Source organism: Staurois parvus, unplaced genomic scaffold, assembly GCF_062004578.1.
Source record: "Staurois parvus isolate SC_StPar_1 unplaced genomic scaffold, SC_StPar_1.0 ptg000970l, whole genome shotgun sequence".
Taxonomy (NCBI): domain Eukaryota; kingdom Metazoa; phylum Chordata; class Amphibia; order Anura; family Ranidae; genus Staurois; species Staurois parvus.
This window is the reverse complement of record NW_028318766.1, coordinates 6186-30573: the sequence shown is the minus strand read 5'-3', so window position 1 is coordinate 30573 and position 24388 is coordinate 6186. Positions and strand designations below refer to the sequence as shown.

The 24388-nt window shown below is 42.6% G+C and overlaps 1 protein-coding gene across 1 annotated transcript in view; it reads left to right on the top strand.

The window, feature by feature from the left end:
- LOC149441582 (uncharacterized) overlaps positions 1-22975 on the top strand; it is a 44145-nt gene extending 21170 nt beyond the window's left edge. The window contains exons 4-7 of the mRNA XM_089657149.1: positions 6450-6506; positions 11382-11612; positions 17086-17202; positions 21176-22975. Coding sequence (XP_089513275.1) covers positions 6450-6506; positions 11382-11612; positions 17086-17202; positions 21176-21241 — 471 coding nt within the window. The 3' untranslated portion in view covers positions 21242-22975. The remainder of the gene's footprint in view (positions 1-6449; positions 6507-11381; positions 11613-17085; positions 17203-21175) is intronic.
- The last annotated feature ends 1413 nt before the right edge of the window (positions 22976-24388 follow it).

Here is a 24388-nt window from a genome sequence, read left to right as displayed (position 1 = left end):
CTTATTTTCATCCTACTTCTTCTTCTTCTTCTTCTTCTTCTTCATCCTCATCCTCAGAAGAAGAAGAAGAAGAGGATGAGGATGAGGATGAAGAAGAAGAAGAAGTAGGATGAAAATAAGAATAATTCCAAGCCGGCAAAAAGTGTATCTGCAGAGCTCCTCTATTCTGCAGATACACTTAGAGGAGCTCTGCAGATACACTTAGAGGAGCTCTGCAGATACACTTTTTGCCGGCTTGGAATTAATCTTATTTTCATCCTACTTCTTCTTCTTCTTCATCCTCATCCTCATCCTCAGAAGAAGAAGAAGAGGATGAGGATGAAGAAGAAGAAGAAGAAGTAGGATGAAAATAAGAATAATTCCAAGCCGGCAAAAAGTGTATCTGCAGAGCTCCTCTATTCTGCAGATACACTTAGAGGAGCTCTGCAGATACACTTAGAGGAGCTCTGCAGATACACTTTTTGCCGGCTTGGAATTAATCTTATTTTCATCCTACTTCTTCTTCTTCTTCTTCTTCTTCATCCTCATCCTCAGAAGAAGAAGAAGAAGAGGATGAGGATGATGAAGAAGAAGAAGAAGTAGGATGAAAATAAGAATAATTCCAAGCCGGCAAAAAGTGTATCTGCAGAGCTCCTCTATTCTGCAGATACACTTAGAGGAGCTCTGCAGATACACTTAGAGGAGCTCTGCAGATACACTTTTTGCCGGCTTGGAATTAATCTTATTTTCATCCTACTTCTTCTTCTTCTTCATCCTCATCCTCATCCTCAGAAGAAGAAGAAGAGGATGAGGATGAGGATGAAGAAGAAGAAGAAGAAGTAGGATGAAAATAAGAATAATTCCAAGCCGGCAAAAAGTGTATCTGCAGAGCTCCTCTATTCTGCAGATACACTTAGAGGAGCTCTGCAGATACACTTAGAGGAGCTCTGCAGATACACTTTTTGCCGGCTTGGAATTATTCTTATTTTCATCCTACTTCTTCTTCTTCTTCATCCTCATCCTCATCCTCAGAAGAAGAAGAAGAGGATGAGGATGAAGAAGAAGAAGAAGGATGAAAATAAGAATAATTCCAAGCCGGCAAAAAGTGTATCTGCAGAGCTCCTCTAAGTGTATCTGCAGAGCTCCGCTATTTCTGACAGTTCTGGGACATTCACTCCATACAGCGGTTGAAACATTGTATCTATTTGTTTCCATAAATGGATCCATTTATGGAAACAAATAGATACAATGTTTCAACCGCTGTATGGAGTGAGTGTCCCAGAACTGTCAGAAATAGCCTAAGTGTTTTTCTTATAAAATATTGCAAATAAATAATCTTTCTTCAGAAATCTTGGCCAAAACGTATTCAGTTATATTTTTAGTAAAAAAAAATAACCCATATTAGTTTATAACCAAAAAATTATAATTTAACAATTTTTTTTTTACATTTTTATTTTATTTTTTTTATTATTATTTATGTTTTTTTTTACATACTGTCACCCTAGCAGTACAGTGTCACCATGGTGACTCTGTACTACTTGTGGGGGGTTATGAAGATTTTTTTTTTTTTTACACTGATTGCTATTACACCTAGAAAGGCTGTAAAGGCAATCATTTCTCCTTCTCTCTGGCTGCATTCTTGCAGCCATTGAGAAATACTGTGTGAGCTGTGATTGGTCACAGCTTATCACATGGTACAAGGCTCTTGTGAATAGCCTTGTACCATGTGACCTCTGTGATCATTCACAGATTTCACACGTGGTAAGCAATGATGCCAGGAAGTGACATCTTGCTAACTACTCTTCATGTGATCACTGATTGGCCAATCAGTGATCACATGATTGGGACCTCGCACAGAGGCCCCATACAACGATCGGTGTTCCGCTGTGTACTCTGGACACAGCGGGCACCGGATCGCGGTGCTGGGCGCTCCCAGAGAGCATGCACAAGCATTGAGCGGGGAGGCCGTTTATAAACAGCCACCTGCCCCTGCACTGCCACCATCCGGCCGTTTATATACAACAGCCGGACGGGAGGTGGTTAAACAGTGCATTGAGGTCGGCTTGTAAGTTGGAGACATCCTGTAAGGACATTATTCCACTGCACAGCTTGGTGTCATCTGCAAAGACTGAAATGGGATTTATAATCTTAGACCCTATATCATTTATAAATATATTAAAAAGTAATTGTCCCAACACTGAACCTTGGGGTACACCACTGACACCCCTAGACCATGCAGAGTATGAATCATTAACCACTCTGAATACGATCTTTCAGTCAGTTTTCCATTTACATACAGATTTTTCCAAGCTTGTAGACTTTACCCTACACAATATATTAATTAAATATAATTAAAAACACTGATCACTGTATTGGTGTCACTGGGGATGTCAGTGGCAGTTAGTCAGATCCCCCCAGTGTCAGAATGCCCGCCACAGTCCTGCTAAAAGTCGCTGATCGCCGCCATTACTAGTAAAAAAAAAACTTCCAGTATATATTGCCATTTGTAGAAGCTATAACTTTCATGTAAACCAATTAAATGACATGTATTGGGATTTTTTTTTAGCAAAGACATGGAGCAAAATACATTTTGTCCGAAATGTATGAGGAAATTAGTTTTTTTTTTTTTTTTTCTGAACATGTTTAATAGCAAACAGTCAAAAACATTGTTATTTTGTTTTTTAAATAGTTGGCATTTTTTTGTTTATAGCGCAAAAAAAAAAATACTGCAGAGGTGATCAAGTACCACCAAAAGAAAGCTCCATTTGTGAGGAAAAAAGGACGTAAATTTCATTTTGGTGCAGCGTTGCATGACTGCGCAATTGTCAGTTAAAATATTTCAGCACCGTATCGCAAAAAATGGCCTGGTCAGGAAGAGGGGTAAATCCTCTGGAGGGAAAGTGGTTAACCCTAACACTAATCTTCAATTCAACCCTAACATTCACAAAAGCACTCCTTGTAATCCTCACATTAACCTTCCATTTAACCCAAACACTAATACTTCCTGTAACTGTGGGCACAATTCACTAAAGGTTATGGCATGCGTTATGCTGGTCACGTGGCCACATATTGCATGCGATACTGAAAATGTCAATTCACGATTGTAGTGTGCTGTATTTACCAAAAATAACAAAAACGTTTGGTAAACCCTGCATGAAAAGACCTTAAGTCAATTCACAAAAGGAAATAATTAATTAAATGCATGCTGTAATTAAGTAGTCATCCAGGCATGGGGTATGTACTGGTATCTGTCAGTAACTGCCATGGGTTGTAAAGGATCAGGTAGCCGCCACATCCTTAACAACCTATGAGTCATCAGCTGTCAGCGCTGAATTAAAAAATAAAAAAGAATTACCAGCAAATAAAAATGTTGCAAAAAAAAAACAGAGTGGGGACCCCCCCATCCATGCCAAGCCCTTCGGGTCTGGTATGGATTTTGAGGGAAACTCCCATCCCAAAATTAAAAACAAAATGGTGTGGGGACCCCATGCCTTTTTTTGCTAAGTTTTTAATTGCCGGCAATTCATGTTTTTACATTCAGCTGTCAGGGGGAATCCCACTGACAGAAGAAACAGAACATGTTTTCACTACTAAAATACCGCATGACTTCGTAAAATAACTCATGCTGTATTTTAGTTGCGTTTTTAGAGAATGCCGACTTTTTAAAAAAAAATATTGAGGTGTGGTGAGATACTGCTTAGTGAATTGTCCCCACTATCCCTCTGCTTACAATAACCCTACCTATAAACCTAACAATAACCCTTTCTTCAAGCTTCCTTCTTCCTAACACTAATACTCCTTGCACCATTGACCAGGGCTGCTGTTAGAAACCACGGGGGCCCATATAGCCAACCTGACAGGGCCCCCTCTAATAAACACTATGCTTCAGTTATGAATGAACACAGCGAGTGATCGGTACTGATCACTAATTGTATTCATTGATGAAAGGAAGGGGCTGGTAAATGTGACGTATTTCCCGAACCATTCTCCCACTCTCCATTCTGAAGGATCATATTGTGTGCTTGCAGCTGCAGGTGGGAAGGAGATGAGGAAATCCTGCAGCACTGCAGTGGGGTAAGGAGGGTACAAAGAGGGGCCTGGGCAGTAGAGGGAAATGTATGATGCACAGGGAGGGTGCGGTGGGGGGGATTACTGGAATCGATACCCTGTATGTCTCTCTGCAGCAGCTAATATCCAGCAGGAGGGAGAGGAGAAGAAGCCAGTTTTCAGCTGCTGCAGAGAGAGCCATACAGGGGATCGGTTCCAGTAATTGCCCCTCCCTCCGCTGTGCCAATTACCTTCCCTGCCCACATCCAATTCACCCAGGGCCCCCCTGCTGGCCTGGGCCCCATACAGGAGGACCTGTGGTAGCCCCTTATCCACAGCCCTGCCCTTGACACTAAACATACCTACAATACTGAATCATTTTGCTGCAAGCAAGAGCACTTTATGGTGGTGGATAAACATTATTACGTTTTTTTCACTGAATTTTTTATTTTATGGTTTAACATATTTTGGTTTTTGCTACTTTTTTTTATTTTATGTTTTATTAGTGACACTATTTTATGATTGGCGCTACACTTTTATTTTTTATGCACATTTACTTAGGGTTAGTGTACTCCCTATTAGCGTCAGCTGCCTTACACTTTTAAAATCAGCGAGGATATTTGTTTCATTATACATACTGTATCTACAATCCTAACGCTAATCCTCCTGAAACTCTAACTTTACTCTTCGCTGTCGATGCAACCATAACATTAACCCCCACTATATAAGCACCACCAATGATCCTAACTTTAACATCACACTAGCCATCCCTGCAACACGAATCCTCTTGACCAGGGACTAAAGATAGCTTGTCCCTGGTCCCCTCTGATCATTACCTCCCCCCCTTTTCCAGTAAGTAACCACTCAGACAACAAGCTGGAGTTAATGGCCAAAACAGCCTTTTATTACAACAATCAATAAATAACATTTGAAAATAATGTAAACACAATATAACTGGAGCTTCAAGGTCCTAGTAGGCATCAAGAAAAGAAAATACCTGTGTCCTACTAAAAATAGGCCTCCAGCCGCAACACCGCCGATTCGGAGACAACCAATGCAGATACCACCATCAGAACAACGGGAAGCCGTACCTCAGATGGGACCCTACAAAGTACCTTTTTTGTGCCCACAGTAACATACGAGGACCTTGCACCCTGTTGGCTGCCCGTCAGCACCAACCATCACAACCATAACCATTACAAGCCAGTAAACAACGGGTGGGCGGGAAGTTTTCCCTGGCTAATCTTCCTCCAGAATGAAGCCCCCCCTGCCACACCCAGTCTGACCACCCCCTGTGACTCCACCAACTCCCACCTTAAAACATCACTTAGGACCCCCCATCAAATTTTCCAACAAACTAATAGGACTCTCAGCTCCCAACCCCATTAACCCCTGCCATAACAGCCCTTAGTTCATGTGTTTTCTTCTTTTACTCAGGGCCTCCCTTTAATGTAAGCTTAATCCTCATTTTCATGCTCACTTGGACTACTGAAGGCCAACTCTTCCTGTGCCTAAAAGATACAAGCCTCAAGGTTCCAGTACAAGAAACAGATTCATATTATGGTTCAATGTTAGGTTCAAGGGTTTAACACAAGGTTAAAATGTATATGTTGTTGAACCTTGTGACGGGAGTCACTTTGGGTGGGGGGCCCATGGAACCCAGCTCAATTTGGAGAGGTGGGGAGACCCCTGTCTCAGCTCCCCATATCCCTATTATGTGTAAGTCACCCTGTGCCTCTTAGGGGTACAGGGTGATCTGTCATAATATTGGGGCGGGGGGTTGATGATTGTTAGAACAATGGGATGCAACCACGTAACATCAGTTGTGTGATGTATGTGTTTATGTGTATTGGCTTGGTGAGGGGTGTCTAAAGCAGCTCTCCCTCCTGATGGAACTGTCTGTTAGTGTGTCTCTTGTTACTAAATGTAGATTGCCCTGCCCTGTGTCATTATGCAGGGAGGGGGGATTGTCCCCTTGAGTGTATATATCTTGTATCTGTGTTCAAATAAACTAGTCTTGTATGGTCGGCTGTGGTGTCTGTTGTCGGTGTTCGGACAGGGAAGCGGTAGTCTAACGGAAGTACCCAAACGCAGTGTGGGGTCGGTTCTGTTACAAACCTGTTTTATTTTTTCTTTTTAACTTTTAGAAAATAGAAGTCCAGCCTAGGAGCAAATGCTAAAAAATGATTGTTTCATAATTTTTTGGCCTTAATAATCTGATTTAGTTTACTTTCTTAATACTGACTTTCGTGACCACCTTCTATTTAACTGTCCAATTAGAATTCCCGTTGACCACTGCCAGTAAGGTCTATGAAGTCTTTTGTGTTTTTCTCTCTCTTTCTGATGTCCCATCTATTTCTCTCTCTCCACCTGTCTTGGAAACTCCCCATGTATACTGACTGGTTATGTTTGTCTCCCAACAGTTTATTATATCTGGAATCTTGAACATTGTGGCCTATAAAAACCCCAAGGCTAAGTGGGTAAGTGGTTTATTACATGTCTTTTCAGCTAATTTTAAATATTTACTGGCAGGATTGTGAACTGGGTCACCTAGGTTTCTCACCTATACATGGTAATCTTAAAGTGATATCAAACCCTTTGTTTTTTTTGTTTGTTTTTTTTTGTCACTTACTAGGTATGCAGCTTCATTATCTTTTAATCCTTGCTCCAGATTAAGATGGTGCTATGAATGTTTACCCAGGTTTCCTGTGTCAGGGTGACTCCTTCCTCTTGCAGCATGCTATGGAGCTACCCTTGCCTGCTAGGATTAGAGCCATGTTTCCTTCTTTATCCAGGTCCTTGCCCTCATCAACATGGGCAAGGTACTCCTCCATGTTAAGGGCATGTGGCCTGGTATGGTTCAGGAGGGATCACATGCTCGTCCCCCCTCCCTTTTTCTGGCTTGCCAGGCTGCATGCTCAGATAAGCGTCAAGTATGGAAGTTAGGGGGGACCTCACGCCATTTTATTTTACATTGGGTTCCTCTTAAAATTCATACCAGACCTGAAATACTAGGTATGGATTGTGAGGAAAAAAACACACCTTTTTTTCTTTTTAAACAGTGTCCTCATACTCGTCACACTTAAATGATTCGGATCATCAAACAAATTTTAATATTACACAAAGATAACCCGAGTAAATACAAAATGTGTTTTTTAAATGAGGATTTCATTTATTAAGGGAAAAAAGCTGTCCAAACCTGCCTGGCCCTATGTGAAAAAGTAATTGCCCCCATCCCCTTGCAAAACCATGAATGAATTGTGACTATATTTTTTGGAAGGCCGAGTTAAGTTTCACTTGCCATACCCAGGCTTGATTACTGCCAGACCTATTGAATCAAGAAATCACTAAACTGAAGTGGTTTGACAAACTGAAATGGGCTATAAGGGAATTCCTATACGGATACTGGCGAATAGATATGCGCACAGCATCATGCATAGAAATAAACAAAGGTGCATTGCTAATAAAAATGAGCATAGGCTCATGCATGACCGCAAGAATGTAGGCAGAGGGAGCGTGCCCAAAGTTTCTGGCGCTAGACGGGCTGTTTAAGGAAGGTTCTTACTCTATGTCAGTGCTGACTGGTCTTCAGCTGTTTCCTTGTGTCCTACTTGTATCCTGTGTGTATCAGTTACTGACCCGACTTTCCATTAACCTGCACTTGGATCCTGTTTATGCTTCTCCTCATCAGTTTCTGATCCTGGCTTACTCCTGACCACGTTCCTGTCTGATGTTTTGGTGCCTCATTGCCTGCCACCTTGGCTACCCCCCTGACTATGCTTCTGGCTCCAGTTCGGCTCTACAGACACTCTGAGTGCTTGCCCTGGCTGTCAATCATATCAGCTCCAGATTTCATGGTATAATCCAGAATCACACTTGTTAGAGGTTCTGGTAAGCCACGCACCCAGATCTTGCAGTTCTGGTGGAGTGATCCCTTACCCTTGGCTTGTCATTCCTGCATCTCCTGTTCCTGACTGAATGCCCTGCCTGATATACCAAGTTTACACCTCCAGACATACGTTGTGCAATCAACATCTACAGGCACTTGGTGCCACGGGACAGGAGGAACACATCTGTTCCACCTTCAGTGAGGCCTGGGCTGGAGATACAAGAGAGGCCAACCTCATCAGTTCAGACTTTTATGTGACACTCTAAAAGATCTAAAAAAGCAACACATGCTACGATCTAAAGAAATTCAAGAACAGATGAGAAACAAAGTGATTTACATTTTTCAGTCTGGAAAGGGTTACAAAACCATTTCTACAGCTTTGGGACTCCAGTGAACCATGGTGAGAGTCATTATCCACAAAAGGAGAAAACCTAGAACAGTGGTGAAGCTTCCCAAGAGTGGCCGTCCTACCAAAAGAGCACAACAACAACTTATCCAGGAGGTCATAAAATAACCCAGAACAACATCTAAAGAACTGCAGGCCTCACTAGTGTTCATAATTTAACAATAAAAAATACACTGGGCAAAAATGGTATCCATGGGAGAGTTCCAAGGCAAAACTCACTGCTGACCAAAATGAACACAAAAGCTTGTCTCACCTTGGCCAAAAAAAAAAAAAAAATTAATTGTCCCCAAGCCTTTTGGGCAAATATTCTGTGGACTGCTGAGACAAAACGTTTTTGGAAGGTGGCATCCCATTACATCTGAAGTAAAACTAACACAGCATATTATAAAAAGAACATGAGGCCAACAGTCAAACATTGTGATGGTAGAGTGATGGTCTGAGGCTGCTTTGCAGCTTCAGGACCTGGGTGACTTGCCATAATTGATGGAACCATGAATTCTGTGCTCCACCAGAAAATCCTGTAGGGGAATGCCCGGCCATCAGTTCATGACCTCAAGTGGACTTGGATTAGGCTGCAGGACAATGATCCAAAACTCACCATCAAGTCCACCTCTGAATGGCTCAGAAAAAAAAAAAAGTTTTTGTTAGTCTTTGCTAGTCAAAGTCTGGTCTTAAATCTGATTGAAATGCTGTGGCTTGACCTTAAACAGGCTGTTAATAATTGAAAACCCTCCAATGTTCTGAATTTAAACAATTCTGCAAGGAAGAGTGGGACAAAAGTCTTCCACAGCGTTGTGAAAGACTCACTGTCAGTTATCACAAACTCTTGATGGCAGTTGTTGCCGCCAAAGGTGGCACAACCAGTTATTAGATTTATTTCACATAGGGCCAGGCAGGCTTGGACAGCTTTTTCCCTTAATAAATAAAATTGTCATTTAAAACTGCATTTTGTATTTACTCGGGTAATTTTTGTGTAATAATAAAAGTTGTTTGATGATCTGAACCATGAAGGTGTGAAAAAATATGCAAAAAAGGAAAACAGGAAAGGGGAAAATACTTTATCACAGTAATCATAAATTATAATTTAATAAATAATCATAAAAAATAATAATATAATAATAAATTTAATTCAATAATATAATCAAACCAAAAACACTGAAATTTGAAATGCAGAAGCAAATTTGCACATCGCTGGGCAAAGTCGCAAAATCGTTTTCAGTGTCTGATGAATTTCCCCACAAACTATTATCACTCATTTCTGCAAGTGGTTCTGATTTACTATCACTGTTCTCTAGCTGGTCTAAAACCGCTTTTGACGTAAAGGGACGCTTTTTGGACGCCATGGACTTTTCTAAGTTTCCAGGCAGAAAGAACAGTAAAAATGCAGGCAGGGCACAGGACAAAGCAGTAGGGACAAAATGAATGTGAAATGCATTGAAACAGCAATGTTTTACTATGTAATAATCATTTTTTAAAAAATGACATTTTTAAAAAATTTCAAATTTGCTGCCGGTTCCGGCGTCCGTGTGTCCCGACGTCACAGGGACAGGAACACGGAAGCCGGATGCCGGCATCGGCCGGAGGAGATGGCCGGGGACGCTGCATGGGACACATCGTGGGAGCAAAGGACAAGGTAAGTGCTGCAGGGACTCCCTATGCAACGCCGCATGGTAAGCCCGAGTGTAGCTCGGGGTTACCGCTCTTGGTACTCAAATTTTACCCCGAGCTACACTCGGGAATACCACTAAGGAGGTTAAACTATATACACTTTATTGCCAAAAGTATTGGGACGCCTGCCTTTACACACACACATGAATTTTAATGGCATCCCAGTCCGTAGGGTTCAATATTGAGTTGGCCCACCCTTTGCAGCTATAACAGCTTCAACTCTTCTGGGAAGGCCATCCATAAGGTTTAGAAGTATATCTATGGGAAGGTTTGACCATTCTTTCAGAGTGAGTGAGTGGAATGAGGTCAGGCACTGATGTCGGATGAGAAGGCCTGGCTCACAGTCTCCACTCTATTCATCTCCAAGGTGTTTTATCGGGTTGTGGTGCAAGCCAGTCAAGTTCCTCCACACCAAACTCGATCATCCATGTCTTTATGGACCTTGCTTTGTGCACTGGTGCGCAGTCATGTTGGAACAGGAAGGGGCCATCCCCAAACTGTTCCCACAAAGTTGGAAGCATGAAATTATCCAAAATGTCTTGGTATGATGATGCCTTAAGACTTCCCTTCATTGGAACTAAGAGGCCAAGCCCTACTCCTGAAAAACAACTCCACACCACAATCCCCTCTCCACCAAACCTTACACTTGGCACAATGCAATCAGGCAAGTACTGTTCTCCTGGCAACTGCCAAGCCCAGACACCTCCATCAGACTGCCAGACAGAGAAGTGTGATTGGTCACTCCAGAGAACACATTGCCACTGCTCTAGAGTCCAGTGGTGGCGTGCTTTACACCACTGCATCCGACGATTTGCACTGCACTTGGTGATGTAAGGCTTGGATGCAGCTGCTCGGCAATGGAAACCCATTCCATGAAGCTCTCAACACACTGTTGTGCTAATCTGATGGCCACATGAATTTTGGAGGTATTTAGCTATTGACTCTGCAGGCAGTTGGCGACTAATGAGAACTCTGCTCTTCAGCATGCGCTGACCCTGCTCTGTCATTTTACGTGACCTACCACTTGGTGGCTGAGTTGCTGTTGTTCCCAGTTGCTTCCACTTTGTTATAATACCGTGGAATATTTAGTAGCAAGGAAATTTCACAGATGGATTTATTGCACAGGTGGCAACCTATCATGGTACCACGCTTGGAGTCACTGAGCTGCTGAGAGCTACCCATTCTTTTACAAATGTTTGTAGAAGCAGTCTGAATGCCTAGGTGCTTGATTTTATACACCTGTGACCATGGAGGCGATTGGAACACCTGAATCCAATGATTTGGAGGGCTGGCCCAATACTTTTGGCAATATGGTGTATGTTTAGCCTGGACTTTAGCTTTCAGGAGCAAAGAAAAGACATGCTCATTTAGTATTTTTTTTCTTTTATATAGGAAATCGATGTCTTCCTTTCCTTGTTGTGCTGCCTGTTCGTAACTAGCGCTGGCTTGGTCTTTCTACATAGAGATTTAACTTCCATTTGGTGGAGGAATGACATGGCCCCAATGTATGATGAGGTCCATCAAAGCTATCCTTACCTCAGAATAGATTATGTGAATAACGACAACAGAAATGAAGCAGATTGGAATTTGGAGCACTGTAAAAGTGGATTTCGGCAATACCAGGTGTGACCATCTGTTTGCTTATGTTATATATAGGAATTAATTTTTAACGACAGAGTTGTAATCAACAGGCAAAAGACTCACAGCTTTGGTTTACATGGAGGGTTATTGGCAATGTTACAGGTAGGGTTAGGTTTATATGAAGAGTTAGGTTATAATTACAGGTAGGGTTAGTGTTAGGTTTATAGGGAGGGTTAGGTTAACCACTTCAGCCCCGGAAGGTTTTCCCCCCTTCCTGACCAGGCCATTATTTGCAATTGGGCACTGCACTATTTCAACTGGTAATTGCATGGTCATGAAATGCTGTACACCAAACAAAATGTACGTCCTTTTTTCCCACAAATAGAGCTTTCTTTTGGTGGTATTTGATCACCACTAGGTTTTTTATTTTTTGTAATATAAACAAAAAAAGACATACATTTTTGAAAAAAACCCAGTATTTTCTAATTTCTGTTATAAAAAATATCCAATGAACTCAAATTTAGTCATAAATTTTACTACATGTCTTTGGTAAAAAAAAAAAAAATCCCAATACATGTGTATTAATTGTTTTGTGTGAAAGTTACAGCATCTACAAGGTATGGTACAGTATGTATTTTGGAATTTATGCAGCTTTTACTTTCTGACTGCCTATTACATTTCTTGAGGTGACCCAAATGACCCCTTTTTTGGAAAGTTGACACCCCAAGGAATCTGCTGAGAGGCATGTTGAGTCCATGAAAGATTCTACTTTTTTGCCACAAATTTTTGGAAAATGACAAAAACATTTTGACGACACAAAGTTGTCACATAAATTATATATTGCTCACACATGCCATAGATATATGTGGAATTACTTCCCCCAAAAAACATTCTGCTACTTCTCCCAAGTATGGGGATATCACATGCGAGAGACTTTTTGGCAGCCTATCCACATACAGGACCTCAAAATTTATTGACCACCTTCAAGCTTTCAAAGGACATATTTCCTCATGTCACTTCCTCATTACCTATCACCGTTTCGGAGGCCCTGAAATGCCAGGATAGTACAAACACCACCCCAAATGACCCCTTTTTTGGAAGTAGCCACCGCTAGGAATTTGATAAGAGATATGGTGAGTATTTTGCAGATGCCATTTTTGTCACAGAGTTTTGGAAAACAAAAAAAGGGAAGAAAAATACATTTTAATTTTCTTTCTTCATTTTCCAAAAACTTGAGGCAACAAAGGAGATCTGCAAATTACTCATCATGGCCCTTAGCAAATATCTTGGAGTGTCTACTTTCCAAAAAGGGGTAATTTGGGGGGTGCTTCTACTATCCTGACATTTCAGGGCCAGCATTAGAAGCTTTTGCCAGATATCACCCACTCTTCTAACCACTTGAAGACCAAGCCTTTTCTGACACTTTTTATTTATGAAAAAAATGTTATTTGCTAGAAAAACTATAGAATAAAATGGTGGGTGTTGAATTTTTTTTATATCTATAGGCAACATTTTAAAAGCCTTTACAGGTTACCACTTTGGATTGTTTGCATACCGACATGCGACCAATGCTTGCATTTTCCTTTGCACATGAGCACAGGGGTTCGGGGTGATTTTTTAAAAAAATATGTATTTTGTGTTTTTATATCTTTACACTGTCCTTTTTTTTTATTTTATTGTTATGACAGCGAATGTAAATATCACCTGTGATAGCAATAGGCAGTGACAGGAACTCTTTTCTGAGAAATCTGGGGTCTATTAGACTATTATAGACTTTGTCACTCTTATTAATACCTTGTCATCCAATCCTCGTCGTCTCTTCTCTACTTTTAACTCTCTACTTTCTCCACCTCCACCCAGTACCTCACTCACTGCTCACGAGATAGCAAATCATTTCAAAAACAAGATTGACGCAATTCGTAGGGGCATCGCCACTGCACAGACATTCATCCCACTTAGCATGCCTTATACTAAACCTCCCTCAACACTTTCCTCTTTTGACCTTGCTACTACCGAAGAGGTCACTAAGGTTTTCTCAGAAGCCCGTCTAACTAACTGCCCCCTGGATCTTGTCCCCTCACAACCTCTACGGTCTCCCTCTTCTTCCATCCTATGCTCCCACACTCACATCTTCAATCTTTCCCTCTCTACTGGTGCCTTCGCCTCCCCTCTAAAGCATGCACACATCACTCCCATACTTAAAAAGCCCTCCCTGGACCCCACCAACCTGAACAACTTAAGACCCATCTCCCTGTTCCCATTTACCTCTAAACTCCTAGAACGCTTAGTCTACAATCGCCTGAGCTCCCACCTCACCAACAACAACCTTCTTGACCCTTTACAGTCTGGCTTTCACTCACTACACTCCACTGAAACTGCCCTACTAAAACTCACTAATGAACTACTAACTGCTAAAACCAATGGCTACTACTCCGTACTCTTACTACTTGACTTTGATACGGTTGACCATCCCCTCCTCCTCAAAAAACTCCACTCTCTTGGCCTCAGAGACCCTGCTCTCTCCTGGTTCTCCTCCTATCTATCACAGCGCTCCTTCAGTGTTACCTATAACGCTGCCTCCTCCTCTTCACTCCCTCTTTCTGTAGGGGTCCCTCAAGGTTCTGTCCTTGGACCCCTTCTCTTCTCCATCTACACCTCCTCCCTTGGTCACTTGATAAACTCCCATGGCTTTAAGTACCATCTCTATGCTGATGACACACACATCTATCTTTCTACCCCTTTCCTCACCCCTTCAGTCTCCTTTCGCATTACTAACCTACTAAGTGACATATCGGCATGGATGTCACTCCACTTCCTCAAACTCAATCTTTCCAAAACTGAGCTCTTAGTATTCCGCCCAGCCCGCGCCCCCTCCCCCGACTTCTCCATCAAGATCAATAACACAATCATCAGTTCCTCCCCTCATGCCAGGGTACTAGGTGTAATCCTAGACTCGCATCTGTCCTTTCAGCCCCAAATCCAATCACTGTCCAAATCTTGTAGACTTCACCTCCGCAACATCTCCAAGATACGCCCGTTTCTAACCTCGGAAACCACTAAGCAACTTATTCACTCCGTTGTTATATCTCCCCTTGACTATTGTAACTCCCTCCTCATTGGCCTACCTAATCTCAGGCTATCCCCTCTTCAGTCTATCATGAATGCTGCTGCCAGACTCATCCACCTTACTAACCGTTCTGTATCTGCCACCACTCTCTGCCAATCCCTCCATTGGCTTTCCGTTGCCCAATGGATAAAATTTAAAACACTAACAATAATGTATAAAGCCATTTATAACTCTGCCCCAAATTACATCACCGATCTTGTCTCTAAATATCACCCAAACCGTACTCTCCGCTCCTCGCAAGACCTCCTACTCTCTAGTTCCCTTGTCTCCTCCTCCCATGCTCGTCTCCAGGACTTCTCCAGAGCTTCCCCCATCCTCTGGAACTCTCTACCCCAATTTATCAGATTATCACCTACTCTGCTCACTTTTAGGCGATGAGGAAAGAACAAACAGAGGGCGCACAGGCCTAGTGCATTACCATAAAAAATGTTTAATAAAAAAATAATAAATAATATGGTCACAGCACACCATAAAGAACAGCTGGGTCAACACCGCGCTGAGTAACAGTCCGCAATAGGGGGTGTGGACCCAACCAAGCTTTCTTCTGTCTACACTCCCTATTGCTTACTGTTACTCAGCGCGGTGTTGACCCAGCTGTTTATGATGTTTTTGACCCACCCTTATGATGTGCCTTGACTATATTGTTGTTTGTGAGTACAACACCTATTTTATTTTTTATTAAACATTTTTTATGGTAATGCACTAGGCCTGTGCGCCCTTTGTTTGTTCTTTCCTCATTCAGTATATTTGGATTCCCCCGGTCTATTTGAAGGCAGCAAGGTGTGCATGTTCCAGGACATTCTTAATGTGGTTGTAGCCTGCATCGAGTCCATCCCCAAGCGCAGGAACATTTGTGTTTGCTGGCACTTTTAGGCGATCTCTGAAAACCTCTCCCTTCGGAAGCCTATCCTGCCCTCAGTTAATACTGGAATCTACTACTCTTCCAACCAGTCCATCCCCCACAGTTACTACCTTTTGTACCATTAGCCCCTCCATCCTAGATTGTAAGCTCCAAGGAGCAGGGCCCTCAAATCCCTCCTATATTGAACTCTATTGTTGCGGTATTGTCTCCCGTTATATTGTAAAGCGCTGAGCAAACTGTTGGCACTATATAAATTCTGTATAATAATAATAATAATTAGACTCTAAATCTCTCCCCTGCCCTTAAAGCATCTGATCACACCAAGATTGGTGTGATCAGTTGTCTTCCCAATTTTAAAATGGGGCTGTTTATATCTGGAAAAATCAAAATGATGAAAGGCTCATAGCCTCCAGTTACTTAGACCATAGAGATGATTGATGCCATTCTTGCAGGCAGCCTATGTTTCACTATGGGGACACAGCAGCTGTACAAATACATCCCAGGTCACACACCACAGGTGTATGTGCCCAAACACAGACAGTGTGCATTTCGGGTCACTCACTCACACCTGCACGCCTGTTATAATTAGGACCTTGGGCTGTGTTTATACAGCCACTGCATCCCTATGGAGTAACGGGTGACTCCAGTTGCACAAGCAAACTGCTCCTTCACACTATATGGGCCAGAGAAACCATGTGCCTTTAATTAAATTTTTTTTAACAATTTATTTTTTTATTATTTTTTAGAATTTGGTGAAATTTCAAGGGTCTAAACAGACACACATGACACCAATTGGAATTTTTTGGCCATAGCAGCCTTTTATTAACCTAATATAAATAACTCAACATATTAACATTCAGTACAGTATTAAAGGGGTCCCCAAAGTCCTTGTGGGCAATTTCTTCAAGTACCTGTGTACACCAGAATTAGGCCTCCAGCCGCAGAAACACTCAGAGACAATCCAATAATCACAAGTACCACCAACCAGCATAATGGGAGCTGTATCCCAGATGGGTCCCTTTAACTGTACCTTTTTGTCAATAATAAAAACACATCCAAGGACCTTGTACCCCACCAGCTGCCATGACGTAAAATACACAACACCTGTGACTTTTCAAAAAACCAACACAAGCAAAATAACAAGGGAGGGAGGGTGGGAAGTTGTCCCAACCAAGCTTTCTTCTGAATAAAGACTGCCTCCTACATCCCAAATCCCTGAAGCCCCACCTACTACAGCTCTATCCACCAATCTGTTGAATACTCATGAATCCTGTTCATTTGATCCACAAACTCATCCTACTATGCCAAACCCCTTTTAACCCAGTCATGTCAGCCCTGCATCTAGGCTTCTTCTTCTTTCATTCCGGGCCTAACTTTACAGCCAGGAAGAAGACCAGACTGTCAAGTTGTAGGAACATTGCTAGCTTGCTGCAAGCTCAACACACCTAAATGTAATTGCATACAGAGCTTAGGAATCTATTGCAGAAAGTTTTTATTTAATTATGGTTTTCCTCTTTTATACACAGAACTTGCTCTTTGGCTTGGTGGTTATGTCCTCCATTATAATAGCCTCTGGCCTTTCCATCATCATTATAGCCCTGTACCACAGCCTGCAGATGATTCCCTACTCCTGCATATATGAAGTAAGTCACAGCCTTTTAATTAATGACATCTTACACTTTATTTAACATTTGATTTAAAAACTGGAGGAAGAAGAAGTGTCATCTGCTGCTATTTTCTTAATGAAGGTTGGAAATTTAAACAATAGATATGATTGATCACAACAACCAATTGAAATATCCTATTTGCTTCTGATTGATTAGCAGAATGGGGCGCTAATTTTTCAAGAAGTCAGGCCAACACTTGTTTTAAGGCTTATGAGAAAAGGTTTTTATTGTTGTATGTGCCCCAGCGGAGAGACTTGTCTTCGCTTATAGTCTAGATGACTGGTACTAGCATGGACAATAAATTTGGGAAATCTCTACAATGGGAACACACAGAACCATAGAAACATTTTTAAATAGAAGAGAGTATTTTTCAAAATGTATTTTCACTTCTTTCTCTGTCCCCACTATAATGATATTAAAAGGTATATGCCAGGTTTTTATTGTTTTGGCCTCAGGGCCATAGAGGGTCCCTTTCATCAAAGTAGTAGCAATGCCACTTTAAAACAACATAACCAAAAAGACGCTGCAAACTTACAAACTTGCATGTGTAGACAGATGAAGAAAAACATCAAATAAGCTCAATAGCTCTAGCAAGGTTGCTCTGACAAAGCAAGGCCCCTCATTAGGCACCTCACAGTAGCTCAAACCATCGAACTACAGAATAGAATTCCAGAACAAAACTGCATAAAAGAGTCCAAGATATTTGTAATTAAAATGATCTTTGACTCTTTCATCCAGTTCTGTTCTGATGTTCCTTTCTGTATTTCTGTGTTTTGATGCCACCTCTAAGTGCTTATTCAATAAGGTCCCCTTCCGTTCCTTAAACCCTACATAAAAGTGCAAAAATCCTGTGGGGGATAATATACTCACCCTACCCGGACATTCAGAGGCTTAACTAGAACTTCCGGGCCCCCGGTGCAGGAAACAATTTAGGGCCCCCCTGACCTCATCCCTGGGCATATTCCATAAGTCCTGGGGCCCTTGCCACTGGATCTGGAGCCCTTCTCATTGATTCAAGAGCCTTTTATTATGGTCCCGCAGTAGGCTCCCTTCCTGCATAGCTGCAAACCTTTCCAAAAAATGTTCATCGACACCTTTTTTTGCTGTGTTTTGCTAGCCATTGTAGGTGGAGAATATATCTTAATTAGGGGTGGGGCATTTAAAATGGGCATGGTTCTACAAGAGCCACCTAATGCCATACCCCTTTGCACATCTCTACACCCCCCCCGGAATGCCTCCATACCCCCCACACATCTCTGTACCCCCTTGCACATCCCTGTACCTCCCAGAATCCTCTGTACCCCCCCAGCACATCACTGCATCCCCCCTCCTAGAATCCTCTTATCCTCTTTATTCCCCAATATGCCTCCATGCACCACTTCATACATCCAGCAAGTCTTTTTAACCCCCAGTACACCTCTGCACCCCCCCCCCCACACACACACACACACATACACACACACACCTTTGCAACTCACAGCATCCTCTGTATTCACTAGTGCACCTCCATGTCCCCAACATGTCTTCGTAACCCCCAACATGACTCTACACCCCCCAGCACACCTTAACACCCCCCAACATATCTATGTATTCAGCCATGCACCTCTGCACCTCCCACACCTCCGTACCCCCCACACACACCTCTGCAACTCCCTGAATCCTTTGTATCCCTCCAGCACACTTCCCCCCCCCCCCCAGCACACCTAAGTACTCCACCACACATCTTTGCACCTCCCCCCCCACACACCCCGTTACATATCTCTGTTTCAACTTGCACACCTCTGCATTTCCAACTCACCCCCCCCCCCCAAGCACACCTTTAACCCATAGCATGTACTCTCCCTTCCCAACACACATAACAGTGTATTTTCAGTACCCAGCTCACCCATGGCCACTCGCCTCATGCTGCACATTGATCGGCAGTTCTGTAGTGCTCAGAATCGCCAGCCGCTGTCCAGGCAGCAGTTCATGTTGCAGTGGAGGAGGGAAGGAGGTGATCAGCAGCTCCGTGGTGCCCGAAAAATCTCCCTCTGACCAGCAATTCAACTATAGTTGAGGGGGGGGGGGAGCCTCTGACCCAGACAGGTACCAGCTTCAGTGCACAAGCAAAATGACTCACTTGTGCACTGAAGCCATTCTTGAGGCTCCCCCACGGTGGTGGAACTCCAGGGCCTGGAGGCAAGTGCGACCTTTGCCACCCTGGTAACTCTGCCACTGTGGACTTGGTTGGTTCAGGGTGTGAAATTGTCCTTCTGCTAAATAGTTCCCTGGGAATTCAAGATCATCTTCTTACAAGATTTGGACTAACCAAGGTCTCTAAGCTGTGGCAAGAAGGATAATTTCACTCTTGCCTATGTTCCACATGAGAAAGCTGGAGAATTTAAAGTATATTATATACATTTTTTGCTCTTTCATTCATCTTTTGAGGTAGTTGCAAAGTAGTACCTTAAATAAGCAAACCTTGTCATGGAGGTGCAAAGTCCGTTTAATTACAGTATAAAGGTAATTTCAGGCTAATATTTTGAGTAACAAAAAGGTCCTCTAGCAGCTTAAAAACTGTTGGAAAGCTGAAATACTCACCTTCAATCATGAGCTGACCCTGCAGCACTTCATTTTTACCAAAAGATGTTTCCTGGGTTAAATTATGTTAAAATAGCCCAGCATCACTTCTGAGGACTTACTGTGAATGTAGGGCATCATGGACCTGCCCCCAAGAAGGCATATCCATGGCACCCTATATTCATCTTATAATGGTGTAGAGTGACACTGACATCATCATTTTATTGCCATTGCCTGGACCAATGAGGACTGCCCACAGCTGGAGAACAGATATCACAGCATGACTTCAGAGGTCTAGTTGGGATGGGTCAGGGCTGTTTTGGGGCAAAAGGGGCTTTTTGGCTATCAAAGGGAGACCTACTCAATATTGGGTGGGTGGTCATAAAGGTATGGCTGGTGTGTATATATACATACACACACATACATACAGTTGTGTGGATGAAAATGCCTTGTTGATGTCAGAGGAGAATGGGCAGACTGGTTTGAGATGATAGAAAGGCAACAGTAACTCAAATAGCCACTCGTAACAACCAAGATATGCAGAATCTCTGAACTCACAGTACATCGAACCTTGGAGCACATGGGCTACAGCTGCAGAAGATCACACCAGGTGTCACTACTGTCGGCTAAGAACAGGAAATGCAAGCTACAATTCGCACAGGCTCACCAAAATTGGACAACAGAAGATTGGAAAAAAACATTGCCTCGTCTGATGAGTCTTGATTTCAGCCACGACATCTAGATGGTGGGGGTCAGAATTTGGTGTAAACATGAAACCATGGATCCATTCTACCTTGTATCAATGGTTCAAGCTGGTGGTGGTGGTGTAATGGCGTGGGGGATATGTTCTTGGGCCCCTTAGTATCAACTGACCATCGCTTACACGCCATGGTCTACCTGAGTATTGTTGCTGACCATGTCCATCCCTTTATGACTACAGTGTCCCTATCTTCTGATGGCTCCTTCCAGCAGGATAATGCACCATGCCACAAAGCTCAAATCATCTCAAACTGGTTTCTTGAACATGACAATGAGGTCACTGTAGCCCAATGGCCTCCACAGTTAGCAGATCTTAATCCAATAGAGCATCTTTGGGATTTGGTGGAAAGGGAGATTCACATCCAGCCGACAAATCTGCAGCAACTGCATGATGTCAGCATGGGCCAAAATCTCTGATGAATGTTTCCAACATCTAGTTGAATCTATGTCACAAAGAACTAAGGCAGTTCTGAAGGCAAAAGCAGGTCCAACCTAGCAAGGTGTACCTAATAAAGTGGCTAGTGAGTGTGTGTATGTATATATACGTGTATGTATATATATATATATATATATATTTAGAAATACACACACACAGTATATATGTTTAACCTTTTTTTTTTGTGTCTGACAGCAAGCTGAAGAAAATGAAGATGACCCTCTTCTGTCACCAAATCCCACCCAATACATTGCTATTTAAGTGGAGAATTTCCCCTCTCTACCATTCAATTCAAATCAAACCTGTAATCATTCTCCATGCTAGCAAAAATGAACAAACAAAAAATGTGCCTGGTGTTCTACTTGGCACCGTTTACCTGTAACAACCAGGTTGTACATTCTACCAAACTGTACAAAAGATTTGTGTGGTCACATCCAATCTGATCCAGCTATAACAATTAGACAAGGTGAAGATGCCGAAATGCCTTCCATTATATCCAAGTAGGTAATAATGTGTGGATTTTAACTGTAAATATAAATGATCTTGCTGATTGCCAGTGGAACTACATAATCAGTAACATGTTGGTGGTGTAATTGTACAATCACTTTTTAATTTTATTGTTTGTACTTTGTGTGTCAGCGTTGCAGAAGTCTATATTACTTTTCAATTATAGAATTGAAAAAAAAGAAGATTGATAGCCAGTGTCCATCCCTTTGTGAGAAATTTTTATTCCAGTTTTGTCAAGGGCGTATCATTGATCACACATGTGCTTGAATGGTTAATAGTGACAGAAAGTTTGGGAAGGTGGATCAGTTGTAGAAGAAAACTACTCTGCTGTTTAATATGATGACATTATCTTGTTAGGTCCCATTCAAAAGGTGCAAATATGGGTTATAGTGCAAATTCAAATGACAAAAAAAAAAAGAAGAGACCTGTGGCCAGAGTAACAGATGCGAATAGCGGCATTAATAACTTACAGGAAACAATGATAGGCTGACAGTGGCCTCAGCTGTCCCTGGGTGTTCAGATGTAATTGGACATCCAGCGAGTAGCAGTGCTTAGGGACAGATGATTGGTCCGGGATGCAGACAGACTGGGGGTTATGTACCAAAAACTGGAGAGTGAAACGTCTGGTACAACTCTGCATAGAAACCAATCAGTTGCCAGGTTTTATTGTCAAAGCTTAATTGAACAAGCTGAAGTTAGAAGATAATTGGCTACCATGAACAGCTGCACCAAATTCTGAGCACTACAGTCTTAGTAAATCTCCCCCATTGTTTTCCCCTTTTGCTGCCATTTTGCTGCACCCCAGTTTCTATGTTTTTGTGCATAGTTGAATCACTTAGCCCTGTTTCCATGTCCTATGCATGAAAACATAGGAACTGGGGTATAGAAAAATGGCAGCAGGTGCTCTGGACTGCAGAGATAATGGGTGTCTGCAGGCAACAGTGAAGCATGGTGGACGTTCCTTCCAGGTTTGGGGATGCGTCTCTACAAATGGAGTTGGAGATTTGGTCAGGGACAATGATGTCCTCAATGCTGAGAAATACATGCAGATACCTATCCATCATGCCATACCAGCAGGTAGATGTGTGATTGGCCCCACATTTATTCTTCAGCAGGACAATGACCCCACAGACACAGCCATTGCCATTAAGAACTATCTTCAGTGTAAACAAGAACCTGGAAATGATGGTTTGGCCCCCACGGAGCCCTGATCTCAACATCATGGAGTCGGTCTGGGATTACATAAAGAGACAGAAAGAGATTAGGCAGCCTACATCCACAGAAGACCTGTGCTTAGTTCTCCAAGATGTTTGGAATAATTTACCTGCCGAGTTCTTTCAAAAACTGTGTGTAAGTCTACCTAGAAGAATTAATGCTGTTCTGAAGGCAAAGAGTGGTCACATCAAATATTGATTTGATTTGGATTCCTCTTCTGTTCATTTACATTCTGTTTTGCTAATTGATAAAAATAAACTATTAACACTTCTATATTGCTTTAAGCATTCTTAATTTACAGTATTCTTTCACACCTTTCTAAGACTTTTGCAAAGTACTGTACTTTAAATAAAATGTCTTTTCTTCAAGACCCCCCCCCCAAACAATTTTGCTCTTCACCCTAACATCTCCAATAACAAACAAACATTCACAAAGATGTAGCCCAAAAAAACTTTAATAATGTAAACATATAGAAAGGGTGAGGTGATAGGAAGCAGACAGTGGTGTACAGGATGGATAAATTGAGGATGATAACAGAGGGCGTGGTGGTAGGAAGCTGGCTTTGGAGTACCAGGAGGGATGAAGATGAGGATGATAACAGTGGGTGGGATGGTAGGAAGCTGGCAGTGGGGTACAGGGGGGATGATGATCGTTGTTAAGGTGGAAGGAAGCTGGCAGTGGGGTACAGAGGGATGATGATAGTGTGTGGGGTTGTAGGAAGTTGGCAGTGGGGTACAGGGGGATGATGATGTTGGGGGTAGGGTGGTATAATTCTGACAGTGGGGTACAGGGGGTGGGGTGGTAGGAAGCTGGCAGTGGGGTATAAGGGGGATTATGATAACAGGGGGTGCAATGTTAGGAAGCTGGCAGTGGGGTACATGGGGGGGTGATGATGACAGGGTGTGGGGTAGTATGATGCTGTCATTGGGGTACAGGGGGTGGGGTAAGGACATGAGTCCACCTACTGACCCAGGGCCTGAGTGCCAGAATAATCAATCCGCCCCTGGCCGGGAAAACTAGTTGTGAGGCAGTGTGGGCTAGTTGTGAGGCAGGTGCATTGGACCCCACAACAATGACTGGGCCCTTTTGTCTCGCATTAAAAGTGGCCCTGAAAGCAGATATGAGAAAACCCTAACAAAAATAAAATAAAAGACTTTATCCTCCCTGGTGGTATTCCCGAGTGTAGCTTGGGGTAAAGTTTCAGCACCACAAGCGATAACCCCGAGCTACACTCGGGAATACACTGCAGCGTTGCTCCGGGATCTGTTCTTCTTTACCTTGTCCTGTGCTCCCGCGGTGTCCCTCCTGCAGTGTCCCCGGCAATGTAATCCGGCGGATGCCAGCATCTGTCATCTGGGTTCCGTCCCCTGCGACGTCAGGACGTATGACAGGAAATTTAAAAAATGTCAAAAAGTGACATTCAATAAATACACTAAAATCACATAGTAAAACATTACTGTATCAATGCATTTTATATACATTTTGTCCCGAGTGCTTTGTCCTGTGCCCTGCCTGCATTTTTACTGTTCTTTCTGCCTGGAAACTGAGAAACGTCCATGGCGTCCAAAAAGCGTCCCTTTAGGTCAAAAGCGGTTTTAGACCAGCTAGAGAACAGCAATAGTAAATTAGAACTACTTGCAGAATTGAGTGATAATGATTCGGGGGGGAAATTCGTCATCAGACACT